Source organism: Lepisosteus platostomus, chromosome 28, assembly GCF_059453375.1.
Source record: "Lepisosteus platostomus isolate fLepPlt1 chromosome 28, fLepPlt1.hap1, whole genome shotgun sequence".
NCBI classification, from domain to species: domain Eukaryota; kingdom Metazoa; phylum Chordata; class Actinopteri; order Semionotiformes; family Lepisosteidae; genus Lepisosteus; species Lepisosteus platostomus.
The window spans coordinates 4,636,809-4,651,088 of NC_142638.1; the positions used below are offsets into that span (position 1 = coordinate 4,636,809).

A 14,280-nucleotide genomic window follows, 5' to 3' on the forward strand; every position below is an offset into this window, starting at 1 on the left:
AGTGAAGGATTTGAAGGAGTCTGATTTAAACATTGCTGATTGTACTTTTAATGAACTGGTGAATGTTGAGTATTTTACGTTGCAATAATGATTTCCTTGAATTATTATGCAGTATTAACTTGTATGATGGAAATGTACCTTGCTTTTTTTTGTGTAACTACTGTCTTCCTTCCACCTACAGTATGTTTTAGGATAATCACATAACATGCAGATACAGTATAATCCTAAAAAACTGTAAAAATTAAAAAGCAATATCCTGTTAGCCTGTAATACTAAAAATGGGTGAATAAAGTATAGAATCATTTTGTTTTTAAGTGGATTGGTGTGGTATGTTTCTACTAATACCAGTTTATTAATATTTAGCAAAAGGCACTCTATTGCTTATATTTTGTATTCATATTTAGTGATGCTTTTTGTCCAATCCATTTTGTTTTTTGCTGTTTATATGGCTCCGCATTTTACTGGAGTAATGTGAGTTAAGTACCATAGGTGTAACAGTAGTTCCTCACTGGGGGTTAGACCTTCTAATTCTGAGTCTGTACTCCTAACAAGCACTCCACAATGCCACATCACTCCCGTTGGATTGTGTGTTTTGGGTTACATTACCAGCAGCTATATCGCCCTGCAAACAACTGAGGTTGCTGTGGGAAGAGGTGTTAGTGGGACCAGTAGGGGGCGCTCACCCCGTGGTCTGTGTGGGTCCTAATGCCCCAGTATAGTGACGGGGTCACTATACTGTATAAAAGGTTCCGTCCTTTGGATGAGACGTAGGCCAGACGTCCTGCCTCTCTGTGGTCATTAAAACTCCCAGGATATTTCTCAAGAAGAGTAGGGGGGTTACCCCAGTGTCCTGGCCAGATTTCCCATTGGCCTTAATCAGTCATAGCCTCCTAATGCAGTGTTGCTCCGCCAAACCCTGGAAACAGCAAGACAATGCTCTTAATTCGTTTTTGCGATGGGTGGCATGTTTCTTTCTACGTTTTCTTCTCATGTTTCAATCGGTCCCCCTGAAGTGAGTGTTCTGTGAGGTGTAGCGGGGGAAAGGCAGGACAGCCTCCCCCAGTCAGTGTGAGACACAGGAGTGGATGCAGCACAATGTCTCTGTGCTACAATAGTGCATCTAGACACAGCTGTGTCGGAGCAACACTGGCATGTTTCAGAAATGGCGCACAACTAATCAGGCCTGGACCGTGATAGTGGACACTGTATTGAAGGAGGTGCCGTCATTCAGTTAAAATGTTAAACTTGGGGCCTGCTGCTGCCCTGAGAACCATTAATGTAACGTTTGGGAGAGTTAACCCGAGTCCTAGCTACAGTACACATGGACCTTGCTTCATCTCATTGAGAGCTGCAGAGACGAGTCCATCTCTCTGTCTTCACAGCACCTGCAGGCAACCTTATCTTATTACAATTTCAGGTAAAAACCAAGCAACAAGCTGCGTTTTGCAATTTCTTTATCATTTATTAAAGTAACATTTAAAAAAATCTCATGGTATCAAATTAAGATTTTTATAAAAAAAATTAAAATGTGAGCATGTCCTAGTCTAATTCTTAAAAGTTGTCAAATAAAAACTTTTACAATAAAATCAATTAGCATTTAGTACTCCGTGTCCGTGTACACTACAAGTATTTTACATTCCAAACTCCGAAGGGTTTTTTTTCCACTTCCGTTTAATTTCACTTTAAATATTAAACATCAGCGGTTTCATTCCTGATTTTGTATTAAAAAAAATCTAAGTCTTGGAATAGTTCGTTAGAACTAATATGAAGTCCACAACAACAAAACGTGATAAAAAAACATTGTTTTTTTTCCTGTATCCATGCGCAGCGCTTGGATTTAACATATAAATAAAAAAAATAAAATAATAACTCTTAAGGCTTTTTCGCAGTGCTCGGCTCCTTGTTCTGGCTGTTGCAGATGGGCACATTCAGGGATGTTCTGAACCGGATGGGGACTTGTCTTTCCTCCGATTCCGACGGCTGGACGGGCGGCGCTTCGATCTTCAGCAGCCCGTCGGCGGTCAGGGAGCAGGTCAGCGCCGCCAGGTTAAGGCGCTCGGACAGCTCGATTTCTTGGGAGAACTCCTTGAGGTTGGCGTCTTTGCCGGCTCCCTTTCTCGGTTCGTCCTGCTTCACGGCGGTGACCACCAGCTTTCTGCCCACTAACCTCACCGTAATATCCTCCAGGGAAAATTCCCGCACGTCCAGGGCCAGCTCGAACTTGTCCCCCGGGCCGGGTTTTTCACTGGGGCTGCCGGCACCCAGGAGTGCCAGGCGGCCCACGGCGGGGCTGGAGCCTCTGCCCTTCAAGAAGTCGTAAGGGAACGCCTGGCAGAAATCCTTCATGATGCTGTCCATCATCGCAGTGCGTCTCCTCAAGAAGTCCTGCTCGACGTCCTCGAAGCCCGCATGGCGGAGCGGCCACAGGACTCGGATTCTGGGCGTCTCGAAGAGGCTGCCGTTGCTGAAGAGGGTCTCGGTGCCGGAAGACTGCATCATCATTCTCGCCGCTGCGGAAGGGCTGCCCTGCTTTTCTGGGGGATGCTCTTGCTCCGATTTAGTTTCGCGCACCGACCCGCCCGCCTCTTATACCCTTTCTCAAGTCGCTGGAATATTCTTTCGACGCGTTATTTACCAAGAATGTCAGGCTCGGAGAGAGAAGGGAGTGCTCCTTGGACGGTGGTCACGGGGTTAAAAAAAGTGTCCGACAGAAGCACTTTCAAAATGCCTCGGCTATTTGCTAGCTCCTCTGTCGGCGGTCGCGGTGTCGAGTTTAATAGCAGCCGCATCACCTTGCTATTTTCAGCTGTGAGGAAGTCGCATAGCAATCTCAAATCGTCTTCTCTACTCTTTGGTCTTGTCTGGCTAACTGTATGCTATTTAACATTTATATATGCTTGCTGACAATTGGTCTTGAGCATTCTGCCCCCTGGGCCTGTCACTTGTATCAGTTACCATCTCCAAATATGCTATTCAGTGGTTCATTATTTCATGTACTGTACATTTAAGTTACTTTTAGACCTGCCTCACCTGCCAGATGCTATTTAAGGGTAGTCAATTCTGAGAGACGGTGTGAGTTCTTATACCCTGTATCTTTAATTGGTTAACACACTAGAAATCTTGACCTCTTGTTAGGATTAATGTAAGAAAACAAACTTACTATGAAATTTAATGTTTCGAAAGATATGTTTTAGACTTGGGGAATAATATGATTTGCACTGTCACTATTTGTATGTCTCTGCCTTTGTTTCCACTGAGGTGTCTGTCTGTATCAACAGTATCTCTGTTACACAGTATCTGTCTTGAGTATAGTATAGAATTTGTCCATCGATCGATTTCTTTTAACTGCGTCTTCCAATCCACAGTCGCAGGGCAGCTGGAGCCTATCCCAGCAAGCCATGGGTGCAAAGCAGGGTGCACCATGGACAGGACACCAGTCCACTGTAGGGCGTGCACACACACACACCATGGCTAATTTTCCAAGAAGCCACTTAACCTGCTAGCATGCCTTTGGACTGTGGGAGAAGATCAGAGCACCCGCAGGAAACTCGTATGACCATGAGGAGAACTTACGAACTCAATGCAGATGGCACTCAAGGTCCAGAATTGAACCCAGGACCACACTGCTAGCAGGCAGCAATGCTAACCACTGTGCTGCAATGCCACCCTCTGTTCGTCCAGTATATGCAAATACTTTGAGAAACTTCTAGTATGGATTTGTTAAATAAATGATTAAGTTCCTCTCACGGCCTGTTTTCTCCATTATTAGTTTACACTGTTCTGACTCAAGCTGGCTCTGTTAAAGTGCTTTGAGAAGTAAACTGAAAAGGCCATCTATAAAACCAAATTCAGTGATTAATTTGATCGCAAACTGTATTATATATATTCCTTTATCACTTATAATGTCACTTAAGTAGCGCTTAAGAAAGGTCCATCTGTGTCCCTCAGTTTCCATGTCCAAGCTGTGGTCACTGAGCCAGAACTTTTTCAGTGTCTGCCTCTCCTTGTTTTTTCTCACCCTGGTCAGATCTGATACTCTGTGTGTTTTGTCTTTTTTATGGCACAGTGGTTTTCGAGTTTATTTGTGTGTGTTCTGATGAGTGAGGTAGTGGTGTTTGGCTTGTGATTGGGTTGGCTTTGATGCCCAGTAGATGCCCATCTTGTTCATCAACAGGATTCAGAAGCTATCTTTACCATTTGTGCGATTTCCATCCAGTACATGTATTTGCTTGGTATTCTGCCTATTTAAATAAGCAATTTAAATTTGATTGATTTTCAGTTTGAAATCAAGTGTCTCAATGCCTTATGATACGTTCTGGGAGGGATGAGGAAACTCACTGCACTGTATCTCTCTAGCAGATAGATGGAGCCATTTCTCCAGATTTGTACTAGGACTTTTCGTGCTCTCTGAAAGATTTTTGGATGTGTGAACCTTTCCAAGCAACAGGAAATTAGTAATGACATTAGGGTGTGGGAGATTACCCTGGTCATGTAGAACTTCCTTGTTGTAAATGCTGTGAGTCGGTTTGTCCACTGAGTCTTTTCAGTTGAATCCTCCTTTATTAGGCCACGGGAGCAGTCGGGTCAAACAAACGCGTTTGGAAAGAAACTGATGTCCTTGTTGCGTGGCTTTCCTTTCCCGTCATCCTGGCAGCAACATGCCAAAAAACTCCACAAAACCCTAAAACCTTCCTCCCCCCAGCACAATGTAGTTACAGCTCCAAGTAGCAGAAGATTGATCGGTGTTGCAGATGGCTGTGCTGTGGTGAGTCTGCGCCGAGGAGGCGGAGGAAGGAGATGGGAGTAGCACGCTGGGAGCCAGTGACCAGCCACCCTGACCTGGGCTTGGATGGGATAAAGGGACGGTTATTCGTCTTCCACACACCCTTTAACGAGAGTGGAGAGCCAGCAGAAGACCTACAATGCAGGCAAATCCAGTGTAGGGGAAAGCTGCAGCCCAGCCTGTGAAACTGGACTCCTGGGAGCGATTAGCAGTGTGCCTTACTTCCCCAGCTGTGGCAGACGCAGCTGGATGCTGTCAGAGGTCCACATGCAGTATATTTCTTTATCACACCCTTTACTTCTCCTCTAACGTTATACAATACGGTGCCAGGGGAAAGGGAAAGCACAGGAAAATCAGTGTCTGCCCTCGTTCTGTGTCCCCTCCTCTTGTCTTTCACAGAGCCTCTGTTTAAACAGTTTCCCAACCCGTTCTGCACTTGAACCGAGACGTCCACAGGCAAGCCTAACAAACACTACATCTTGACACAATTGCGAATGAAACCTAATGCAGTCCTAAATATGAAACTTTGATCTTCGTTCCATATAGACCTCATCACAAGCTGATTGACATATTTACAGTTTGCAGTTTAGCATTTCAAAGAACAGAAATTAAAGTCAATATGTTTTTTTAAGTTTATATTCTCCCGAGATACACTTAAATCGTCCAAGACGAATGAAGGGACACTTTGTCAACAAGCAAAAGGAAATATTCATTTTTCTGTAACCCAAGCAACAAACACAAAAAAAATCTGTTTCCAGCAGTCCCCATGCATAATAAAAAGGTCAACCAAGTCTGTCATAGGGTTACTAAAGCTGTATATTGTATTACTAAGTATACATATTGTGTAACAATATAACAAAACAAAACATAGAGATTGATATAACAATATAAATACTATAAATATATATCAAGAAAACAGCATTGAGAGATGGCCATCACCCGTGGTCATTGTTTTAACAAACATGGCAATATTCCAAAGTATCAGAATATGTTACAATCATTTTGAATCTGTTGAAATGATACCAAATGGGAAGAAGACAGAATTAGGACAACACATACGAAAGTGTTGGTTTTATAAAAATATATCCCAGAAGAAGTAAATGTTTCTTTAATTGGTTAAATATTTACATATAAAGAAAAATTTCATAGATGCACTTTCCGAATTCTAGGAATGAAAATACAAAACATATAAAAAAAACATGAGAAAATGGTTTAAAGAATGCAGATGTCAACAAACATTTGTTATTCTTAGAATTCTTTTTCTTGGTGTTCATACCACATGTGAGGGCAGAAGCAGAAGTATTTGTTCCTGACCAGTTCCTTTACTTTTCTCCCACATCACACAGTTCATTAATCTGGTGCCAGTCGTTGGAATAGCCCCAGAATGTAGAGACAATGGGATTGAGCAGTAAACTGGAGGACAATTCCAGGAAGATTATCAAGACATGCTTATTTCCTGGAATTGTGGGTCCACTCATCCCTGCAATCCCGTCCACCTTAAATTTATGGCATTTCGTCACAGAACCCTGGAAAGCACTGTTTGTGTTATTTGCCTTTTACAAGGAAAAAACAGTTCTGGAGCTTTGCTTTTCCGTCTGAGGTGTGGATTCAATTGATTAAGCCAAGTCCTGGAATTGTGTTATACAGTGGTCGACATTAACACTGCACACAAGCAGAAACACTGCTCTTTTAGGCAATAATGTTACTACCTGACTTAGCAAACTAGAAAATGCAAAGCAGAAGAGAAAAACATGTTCTGTTCTTTACAAGGTAGTCCTGCAATAATGGACTTCATTAGAAAGGGTTGTGACGAGAAATGTTCATGCTGAAACTTTTTCTTGTTTAAAATACGTCAGTGGTTCTACAGACGTTGTGGTTTAATATCTTACAGCTGCAAAATGTCCCTAAGTTGAAATGAGGGAAATCACTGGATTGGACAGGTCTTTCAAATATGCCTCTATATTGAATATAGTGAAAAGATAAAAATACCATCATAACGTATCTCCCTTTTAAATGCAAACATAGCATAAATACAACACCATTGCAATTTTGTACAAAAAAATTAAATATGCAAATTGAATTAGTCCTGCTTTTAGAATGAATTAATTTCAGTTTATTTGTGATGATTTTGTGTTCCTTAGTCATTAAACACTTGAAAAGCTAATCTAGCAAGTACAGTAATGTTGATCAGCTGTTCCCAGGGTCCTACCACTAAACAGAATCCAAACAGATGGGTCTGGTAAAGAGCAAAGCAAACAACACAAATTTAATAAAATCAGCTGGAGCAGTTAATTCATGTTATAACTTTGATACCATTTTTCATGTTTACTTTTTACTTTGCGGTTAAGATGAAAGTTTGAAGTACCTCAGTGTGTGGTGGAAACACAGAGCCAGGGCAAAACCCCAGCTGTAAGCACAATGACTTCTTTAAAGACCATTCTGTGTTTCGGTAACACAAAACTCAGAATTCTTCAGGGCTGCAGGGATATCTGGATTTGATTTTCTCTGAAATTAATTACCTTCTCTGCTTAATTTTACAAATTCATCATTTTTGCAAGTCCCCAGCACTTGTTGGATTCGAAGCAGATTAAGTGAACCAATTATTTTGGAAGTGATGTCATTTGTTTTTTAAGGTCGTAGCTCTGGATTGCAAGGTACAGGCCCTCAAAGACTGCAGCTGCCAGTGACTGATTTAAAGCTTTAGACCAGAGCTTCCCTTGTGTGCTTCTCAAGATCAGCAGTCCAGTAGATTTAATTGTGCCTCCAGAAATCGGGTGCAGCTTCAGACCTGTGCAGGAGGATTGAATTTGTCCAGCTAAGCCTTAGTTGAATAAATTAAACCAAGAAGTCCTGTGCTGTTCATGACTTAAGGACATTTAAAAAAGCCTCCTGGAGTCTCATCCTCCAGTATAACAATGAGAAGCTCTGATATAAACCTGCACAACATTTCTCACTCCCTTAATCTTAGTATTAGTAACGCAGAAGAAAGCAAGTCAAAGTGTTTATTGCCAAAGAGTTTCACACTTCACTGATTTCACTCTGAATATCTGAGGCAAATGAGAGGTTGAGATTATGTGCTGAAAGTTTATGGTGCAGGGAAACAGCAGCCTGCAAGTTTTGTGCTGGTTTTCTGTAAGCATGGTATGTTCTGATCTATAGGAATGACAATAAAACTCCCACTGCACTTTGATACACAGGAGGTCAGATTTCATGCTATACTAGTATTGCATGAAAATATATATTATATCCAGTATAACATACTCACAGCAAGGTAACAAGAATGATATACCCAAAACATTGTACAGAGGAGCCTGCAGTTTGTAAAATTGTAGTCACAAACCATTATGCAAATGGTTTTGTGTTTCCATATTTCCTCTTCCAGTCTTTTTACATGTGGAATCAGCTGGTACATGTCAAAGTGCATGGGATTCATGAGCTGGGCTCTCCGTCTTTAGTCTTCCAGACAACCAGGCTGACCATCAGTGGAATGAGGCAGATGGGTGTCATGACGAGAGCTGTCATTACTTTCAGAGGGGGCTCAATGTAGTCAGAACGGATGTCACAGTTTTTGAAGTGCTTGGAGTGCAGTTTCATGAATAGGTCGTCACTCTTTTTGTTGGGCCAAGGAATACCTAGACAGTCAGCCACATCCTCTGTGCACTGACTGAAATTGCTGTAGGGTCTGCAGGAACAGAGGGAAAAGTCAGACCTTTACCTTGACAAAAACCCGTCTGTCAAATATACTTATCACACTTGTTTTTAGGAAAGGTCCTTGGATGATTTAAAACAAAATAAAAGTACATTAGGAGAATCAACATTCAATCTTGTGAGCAAGAAGGCGTGACTGTTTTTAGTGAAAAGAAAACCAACCTGCTAATGTTATTCCACGTACACCATTTTGTGTTGTCCAGTTCATTCATGGTCTTGTTGAAATCTCTCCAGCACTTTTCTTCAAGAAGGCACTCATAGCAGAACATTCCACAGTGTCCTTCACAGGGTGCACAATGCTCAGGGCAGAGACCTGCCTCATCACAGATTTGGAGCCCTAAAAATAAACAGATAAATGACTATGCGACGCTTAACAAAGTTAAACATAATAAATGGCTATATTTAGTTCAATTCATATTACAGCTGAGAACTGCAATACTCCAAAATAGCCTGAAGAGTCCAGCTGATCTGCAGTGCTTTTGCCATTGAGCATAATTCTAAAACGTATTTACTTTGTCCCTCCAATGAAGAGCCTTCGAGCCGTGAGAGTTGTCAGTATTATGAGGATAGTTCGCTCTGACCCTCAGTATAAGGATAATACAGAGCTCCAGACAGCCCAGAGGAGCGTGGTACAGCGTATGAAGAACAGTCAGAATACAGGAAAACACACAGCGGCATCAAAGAAGCAGTGAAGAGCAGGTTGAGTCGCCATCGGAGCAAGGAAATCCCAAACTAGATCACAAGACACAAATCAAGACAAAAACATAGGCAGAAGGCAGACAAAGAGAGAGATTTGTGAAAGAATTGTGGGCATCATATGCAGAGCCGCACAACACTAGTCCTGGAGGGCTACAGTTCAGCAGATCTTCTAGATATCTATATTGCCTCCTTATGTGCTGTGGAAATAAAAAGACACAGACACTGGCCCTCCTGGACATGTCTACAGGACATCAAATCATATTAATCAAACTAAAAAATGTTCCAAATCCAATCACCAACACTCTCTTTTTGAGGTGATCAAGTCACACTGGCCACAACATTCAGTATATTTGTTGGAGTAAAATGCAACAGGCATATAATTAACATAATCAGCATTTAACTTACTGTACATGCTGCTGTCAGCATGAGTTAGCATTTGGCGTGGGTGTTGTTTTTAGCATTGCAAGGGCTAAATAAAATATTGTTTTAGTTATGGATCTTTATGCGCCAGTAAATAAGGAACACCTGGTTTGTTCTATTGCCCCGAAAGGATTTCTTAAAGTTACTGCCTCTCTTTAATAAATGAGGTATTATTTATTGTCTTTTTATCTGGATTTGTTGAAATCTGCAAAACAAAAACCAACAAAAAACAACAAGTTTCATCTTGGAGATCTGTATTTTAAATTTTAAAGGATTTTTGAACTGGAGAAAACTTTTCTGATGTTCTAAATGTGGTTATTATTTTGAAGTAACTTTACAGAAGAAATAAAATGCATACCTTCATTGTACCCATTTGTCAGATAAGAACCTAACACAGAAAAGAAACAAAACAATAAAATGAGGCACAATAATTACGTATTTAATTTTCATAGCTTACATAGCTTATAGTACATTTCACTGAGTAATTAAAGTAGGCAAAATTTAATTTAGGATAAAATAGAATGTAATTACACCACATTGCAACATCTTACATCTGTCTTGTGAATGCAAGTCTTAAAAATATAATCCAAAACTAGTTTAATTAGAAAATAGACACCATAAATACTTATATCGACTTTTCATTTTCCACTAACACGAACACCACAATATATAATAGAGTGTCTACACAGAACGGTTTTGAAATGTGTTACACATGTAAGTCATGTCTGTTATATGATAACACACATATTTAAATATTTAGTCAGTATGCCTCATGAAAGTCAGTTTATCGCTACTTTTTTAAAGATCTTGTAAGTGTGTAGCTTACTGTGATGCATTTTGTAGGGTATGCGTGAAAACCCTTTTCTTTTGGAAAAAACTGCACGTTAGAATTTTTTTTTTTAATGAAACATCACAAAGATTTTGGTCTGGCTTGTTTTTCAAATCTAATTTAGCAAAGGAAGAAAACAGGCTACTCCTCGTCATTTATTTAGCTGTGACAGGCAGCAGTCATAGTCGTGAAACCTGCAGTCATCCTACAGAGCGTCATCAAGAAACGAAAAGCACTGCTTACCAAACAGAAGCAAAAGGAAAATCTCCCAAAACGTGAAAGTTTTCTTCATCTTAATGAATTTTACCTCTCCCCCCCCTCCCCAGTTAGGCGAGGAAAACATAACAGGAAATTCTACTGGGTGGATGCATGAGCCGGGACCGCCAGAGTGTTTCTAGATTAACAGATGTTCTGCTGGGTGCCCTCTGTCCTCTCTGCTCCAGCAGCTGATGGACAACTTTTCCTTCCCTCTTTATTTTCTCTCTCCAAAGTGCAACTGCTGTACGGCACAACCAGTCTGACTTGACGCACATCTGAAAATCCTCTGTGGAACAGGCTTTTCTCACAGACAATAACCTCTCTGCCTCTTGCTTGTGATTTATTTATCTTTACCGAAATGGCTGCCAAATAGGAAACATAAGTAAACATTTAGGGCCAGAGATGTTTTGATGAAAAGAAAACTTGTGTGTGCATGGGTGTGTTTGCAGACGGTGCCTATTAAATATTTTTTTTCTGTTTTATCGCCTCCAGTCTCCCTTTTATTCATCAGGATAGATGCAATCAGTCTCACAGCTGTTTGGAGAAAGTTCTCATTGTCTTCAAGCTGGGAGTGATGCAAATAGACCTCACGTCTGCAACCACACATTACAGACATCAGCTTGTCAGTGTGGTGCCAGAATTGCAGCAGACGCAAGAAATGGACAAAACTGGATTATAGATAAGAAATTAAATGAATGGATATACAATTGATTGAAGACTGAAGAATGAGAATGTGGTTGTCTCTTCTGTTGTGCCAAAGAAAGTCAGAGTCAGATGAATGTTATATATAATGCATAGGATCTGTTAGCTGCCTTTATTATTCCAATAATATCTATTTATGTTTAGTGTTTGCCTAACATGTGCTGTATAGTATATGCCAGCTACTAATACTAGATTTTACCATCTGTATGGGCATATTCTCCCATTATTTGGTTATACCAAACCTGTCATTAAATAATAACATTTATTAAGTACCTTCAGCACAAGAAGTTCACAGGAAAGGTTGTAACAAGAGAACAAGGGTTTTTACTAGTGATAGCCAGATGTTATTTGGCTTTATTAGCTTAAACTTTGGAGAGCCGGAGAAAAAAGGAAACTGCAGCTGTTTGTGTCCAGCAACAGCTGGGTGGTTCGCAATAGCTAATGGATTTTAATTTGCTAACTGACATAATAAATAATGGGCTATGTATTTGTGTAGCAGAGAGGTGGGGTGCCTGGAAAAGGCTGGGGGTTGGGTTTTGATGTTACAGCTGTTACACAATCTGAAACCAAGGCGCAGTTTCTGTCAGTCAGAGTGGTAGGAGTACGTGCCAAGCAAACACACAAACTGCACAGCCTGAAGGCTCCTTCTAATAAGGTTCGAGCTAAACCTCAGCTTCACACCGATCCTCAGCAATTACTGAACACATGACAGAGCTGGAACTGAACCACGCTGTAGAGAGCTCCCTGTAGGATCTCTCCGTCAAAAGATAATGGGAGCCTACGGATCTTGGCAGTGCTGTCGTGTTTTGTTGTATTTGCAGCATATGATCAGGGGCCTCTTCTGAAGATTGAACACTGGCTTTTTATTTCAGAACAAGGTTTCGTGTGTTTTTAGAGCATGTTGTTTTCCTCCTGTCAGGCTGCTCTTGCTCTTTGTCTTGTGTCATGTCGATGTATTTATGACATGCGTACACATTGCCAAATCCTGAACAGACCTACAGTACTACTGCAGGGGCTCCTCTAAATGATACCTTCACCACCCCCTTAAATATTATTATTATCATTTTATTAGTGTCATAAATATTTAGACTGTTTATATTTGTAATCATAGTCCTAAGGAAAACAGGAAAAATTACTCAAACTGTTGATTTTAACATGGCATTGAAGATAAAATCTAAAAATAAAGGAGCCAGCCGGAATATTTATAATTTCTTTGGACCTCAGGTCTCACATCTCAGATAAAAAAACCTTGCACGGGCAATTTCTTCAGATCAGAGGGGGCGGAGTGGATTCAGGTGTGACGTTACCTTGCGTCGTTGTGTTTGCTGTTGTTGGAGTTCCACAAGTGAGCCCATCGTATCCTACAAGGGCTGAGAAAAAACAGTCGGTTGTTAGTGGGGAATACATTTCTGTATGTATCTTCAATAGTATTAAACCTAGAAATTAGCCAGAAGGTAAATTAGCCCATTCTTATAAAGTCATAATTGTATCCCCATTCCACAGTGACTGAGGTCAAGAGGATACAGTCAGCTGTGTAAAAGACCTGAGATCTTTCACATCTTGCCTTAAACTCTCAAACTCTGCTCTCCTTCTAGCATATAGTATAGTTTCTGACTATGAGATAATTAACACTCAGTACCTTGTACTGTTAAATTCATGAGGCCAGATGTGATGCACTAATTGAGAATCTCCTGCAAGAGAACAGCCTCAGAAATGGAAGACATGGGATCAAACCCTCAACCTGACTGCCAATCACAATGTACAAACACGGTGCTAGATTGTAGATGTTTGTTCTGCCAGCTAATTTTGCTCCTAACCAGTGGACAGCCAGCCTCAAGTGCTGGGACTGGAAAGTGCAGCCAGTGGGAGAGCTGACATTCAGATTTAGTCTAGGCCACAGGCAGTCGGCTCGCAGAGGTCTCTGTGAGAGCTGGGGGGAAGAGTGCCTGTGGTCCTTGCGGTAGAGATTTTCTCCGCTGATTAGAAGTTCTGTAGTTCGTTATTTCTGTTTTTTTCCTCCTGGGATGATGCGAAGCACTGATGTGTTTCCCACTCCCAGAGATATTCATTGTGTTTTATAATAGGAAAAAGAAGTGGCAAGTGACAAAAAGCTGAGAGATTTGAACCAGATTATTTCATGCTTAAACAGCCTCTCCCAAGGCAGAGTTGATAATGATAATAATTTACAGTTGTGGTATTGTTGTTGTTGGCTCTCAGCTTCAAAGTTCTGGGTTCAAGTTCAGCTTTGGGCTTCAGTCTGCATTATCCCTTTGTCTGCATTAATCCCTTTGTGTTTCCCCAGATGCTTCATTTTCAAAGAGGTGCAGAGTGGATTGGACTGGCTGCAGCAAGCTGTTCGTTCCAGAGGGATCTCCACATCACTGCCCTGTGCCTCTCTGTCCAGTGCTCAGCGCTCAGAAACAAGCACGGCTTGCACAGGCAGAGAAAAAGGTATATGATGCTCCGTGGCATTGATCACGCCATGAAACCTTGGATAATTCCTTTACCAAAAAAATCTTCCAATCAATGTGTTAGATAGACAGTCATAGTCAGCTAGTAACACAACACAGGCTTGAATCCCTGACACCTGCATCACAGAGCTCAGCCTGTGCCCAAGGGAGCCCCTTTATTGGCTGGGCCAATTAAAACCCAACTCATTTCTGTTCAATATGTGTATCACTGTGATTTTATGTCCGTGAAGATATGAACTTTGAATTTCGTGTTTTCTTTTTTAATTTTTAAGTTGACCTGCTCCTATCAGTCAGAAAGAGGACAGGTCTAATTCCAGTCAGCGATGAACCCCACATGTCTGATGCAGGCATTATTTTTAATAACGATGGACTTCATCTTGATAAGCATCCACTGCTTCAAAGATAAGGAT

At 41.1% G+C, this 14,280-nt stretch overlaps 1 protein-coding gene and 1 long non-coding RNA gene across 2 annotated transcripts; both read right to left on the reverse strand.

Annotated features, from left to right (window-relative positions):
• Nucleotides 1–1,441: 1,441 nt before the first annotated feature.
• Nucleotides 1,442–2,636, reverse strand: hspb9 (heat shock protein, alpha-crystallin-related, 9). The gene has a single exon (XM_088622727.1). It carries the CDS (start codon nt 2,500–2,502, stop codon nt 1,873–1,875), a length of 630 nt encoding a protein of 209 aa, XP_088478853.1. The 5' UTR covers nt 2,503–2,636; the 3' UTR covers nt 1,442–1,872.
• A 6,024-nt stretch (nt 2,637–8,660) lies between these two features.
• On the reverse strand, nt 8,661–12,700 carry LOC148638621 (uncharacterized). The gene is made up of 3 exons (XR_015930925.1): nt 10,683–12,700; nt 9,969–9,998; nt 8,661–8,828 (listed from the first exon to the last, which is right to left on the reverse strand). It is a non-coding gene; the product is annotated as an uncharacterized LOC148638621 (long non-coding RNA).
• Between the last annotated feature and the right edge of the window lie 1,580 nt (nt 12,701–14,280).

What these genes read in the sequence shown, in the direction of transcription:
- hspb9 (XM_088622727.1), bottom strand. Translation starts at nt 2,502, where the DNA reads ATGATGATGCAGTCTTCCGGCACCGAGACCCTCTTCAGCAACGGCAGC.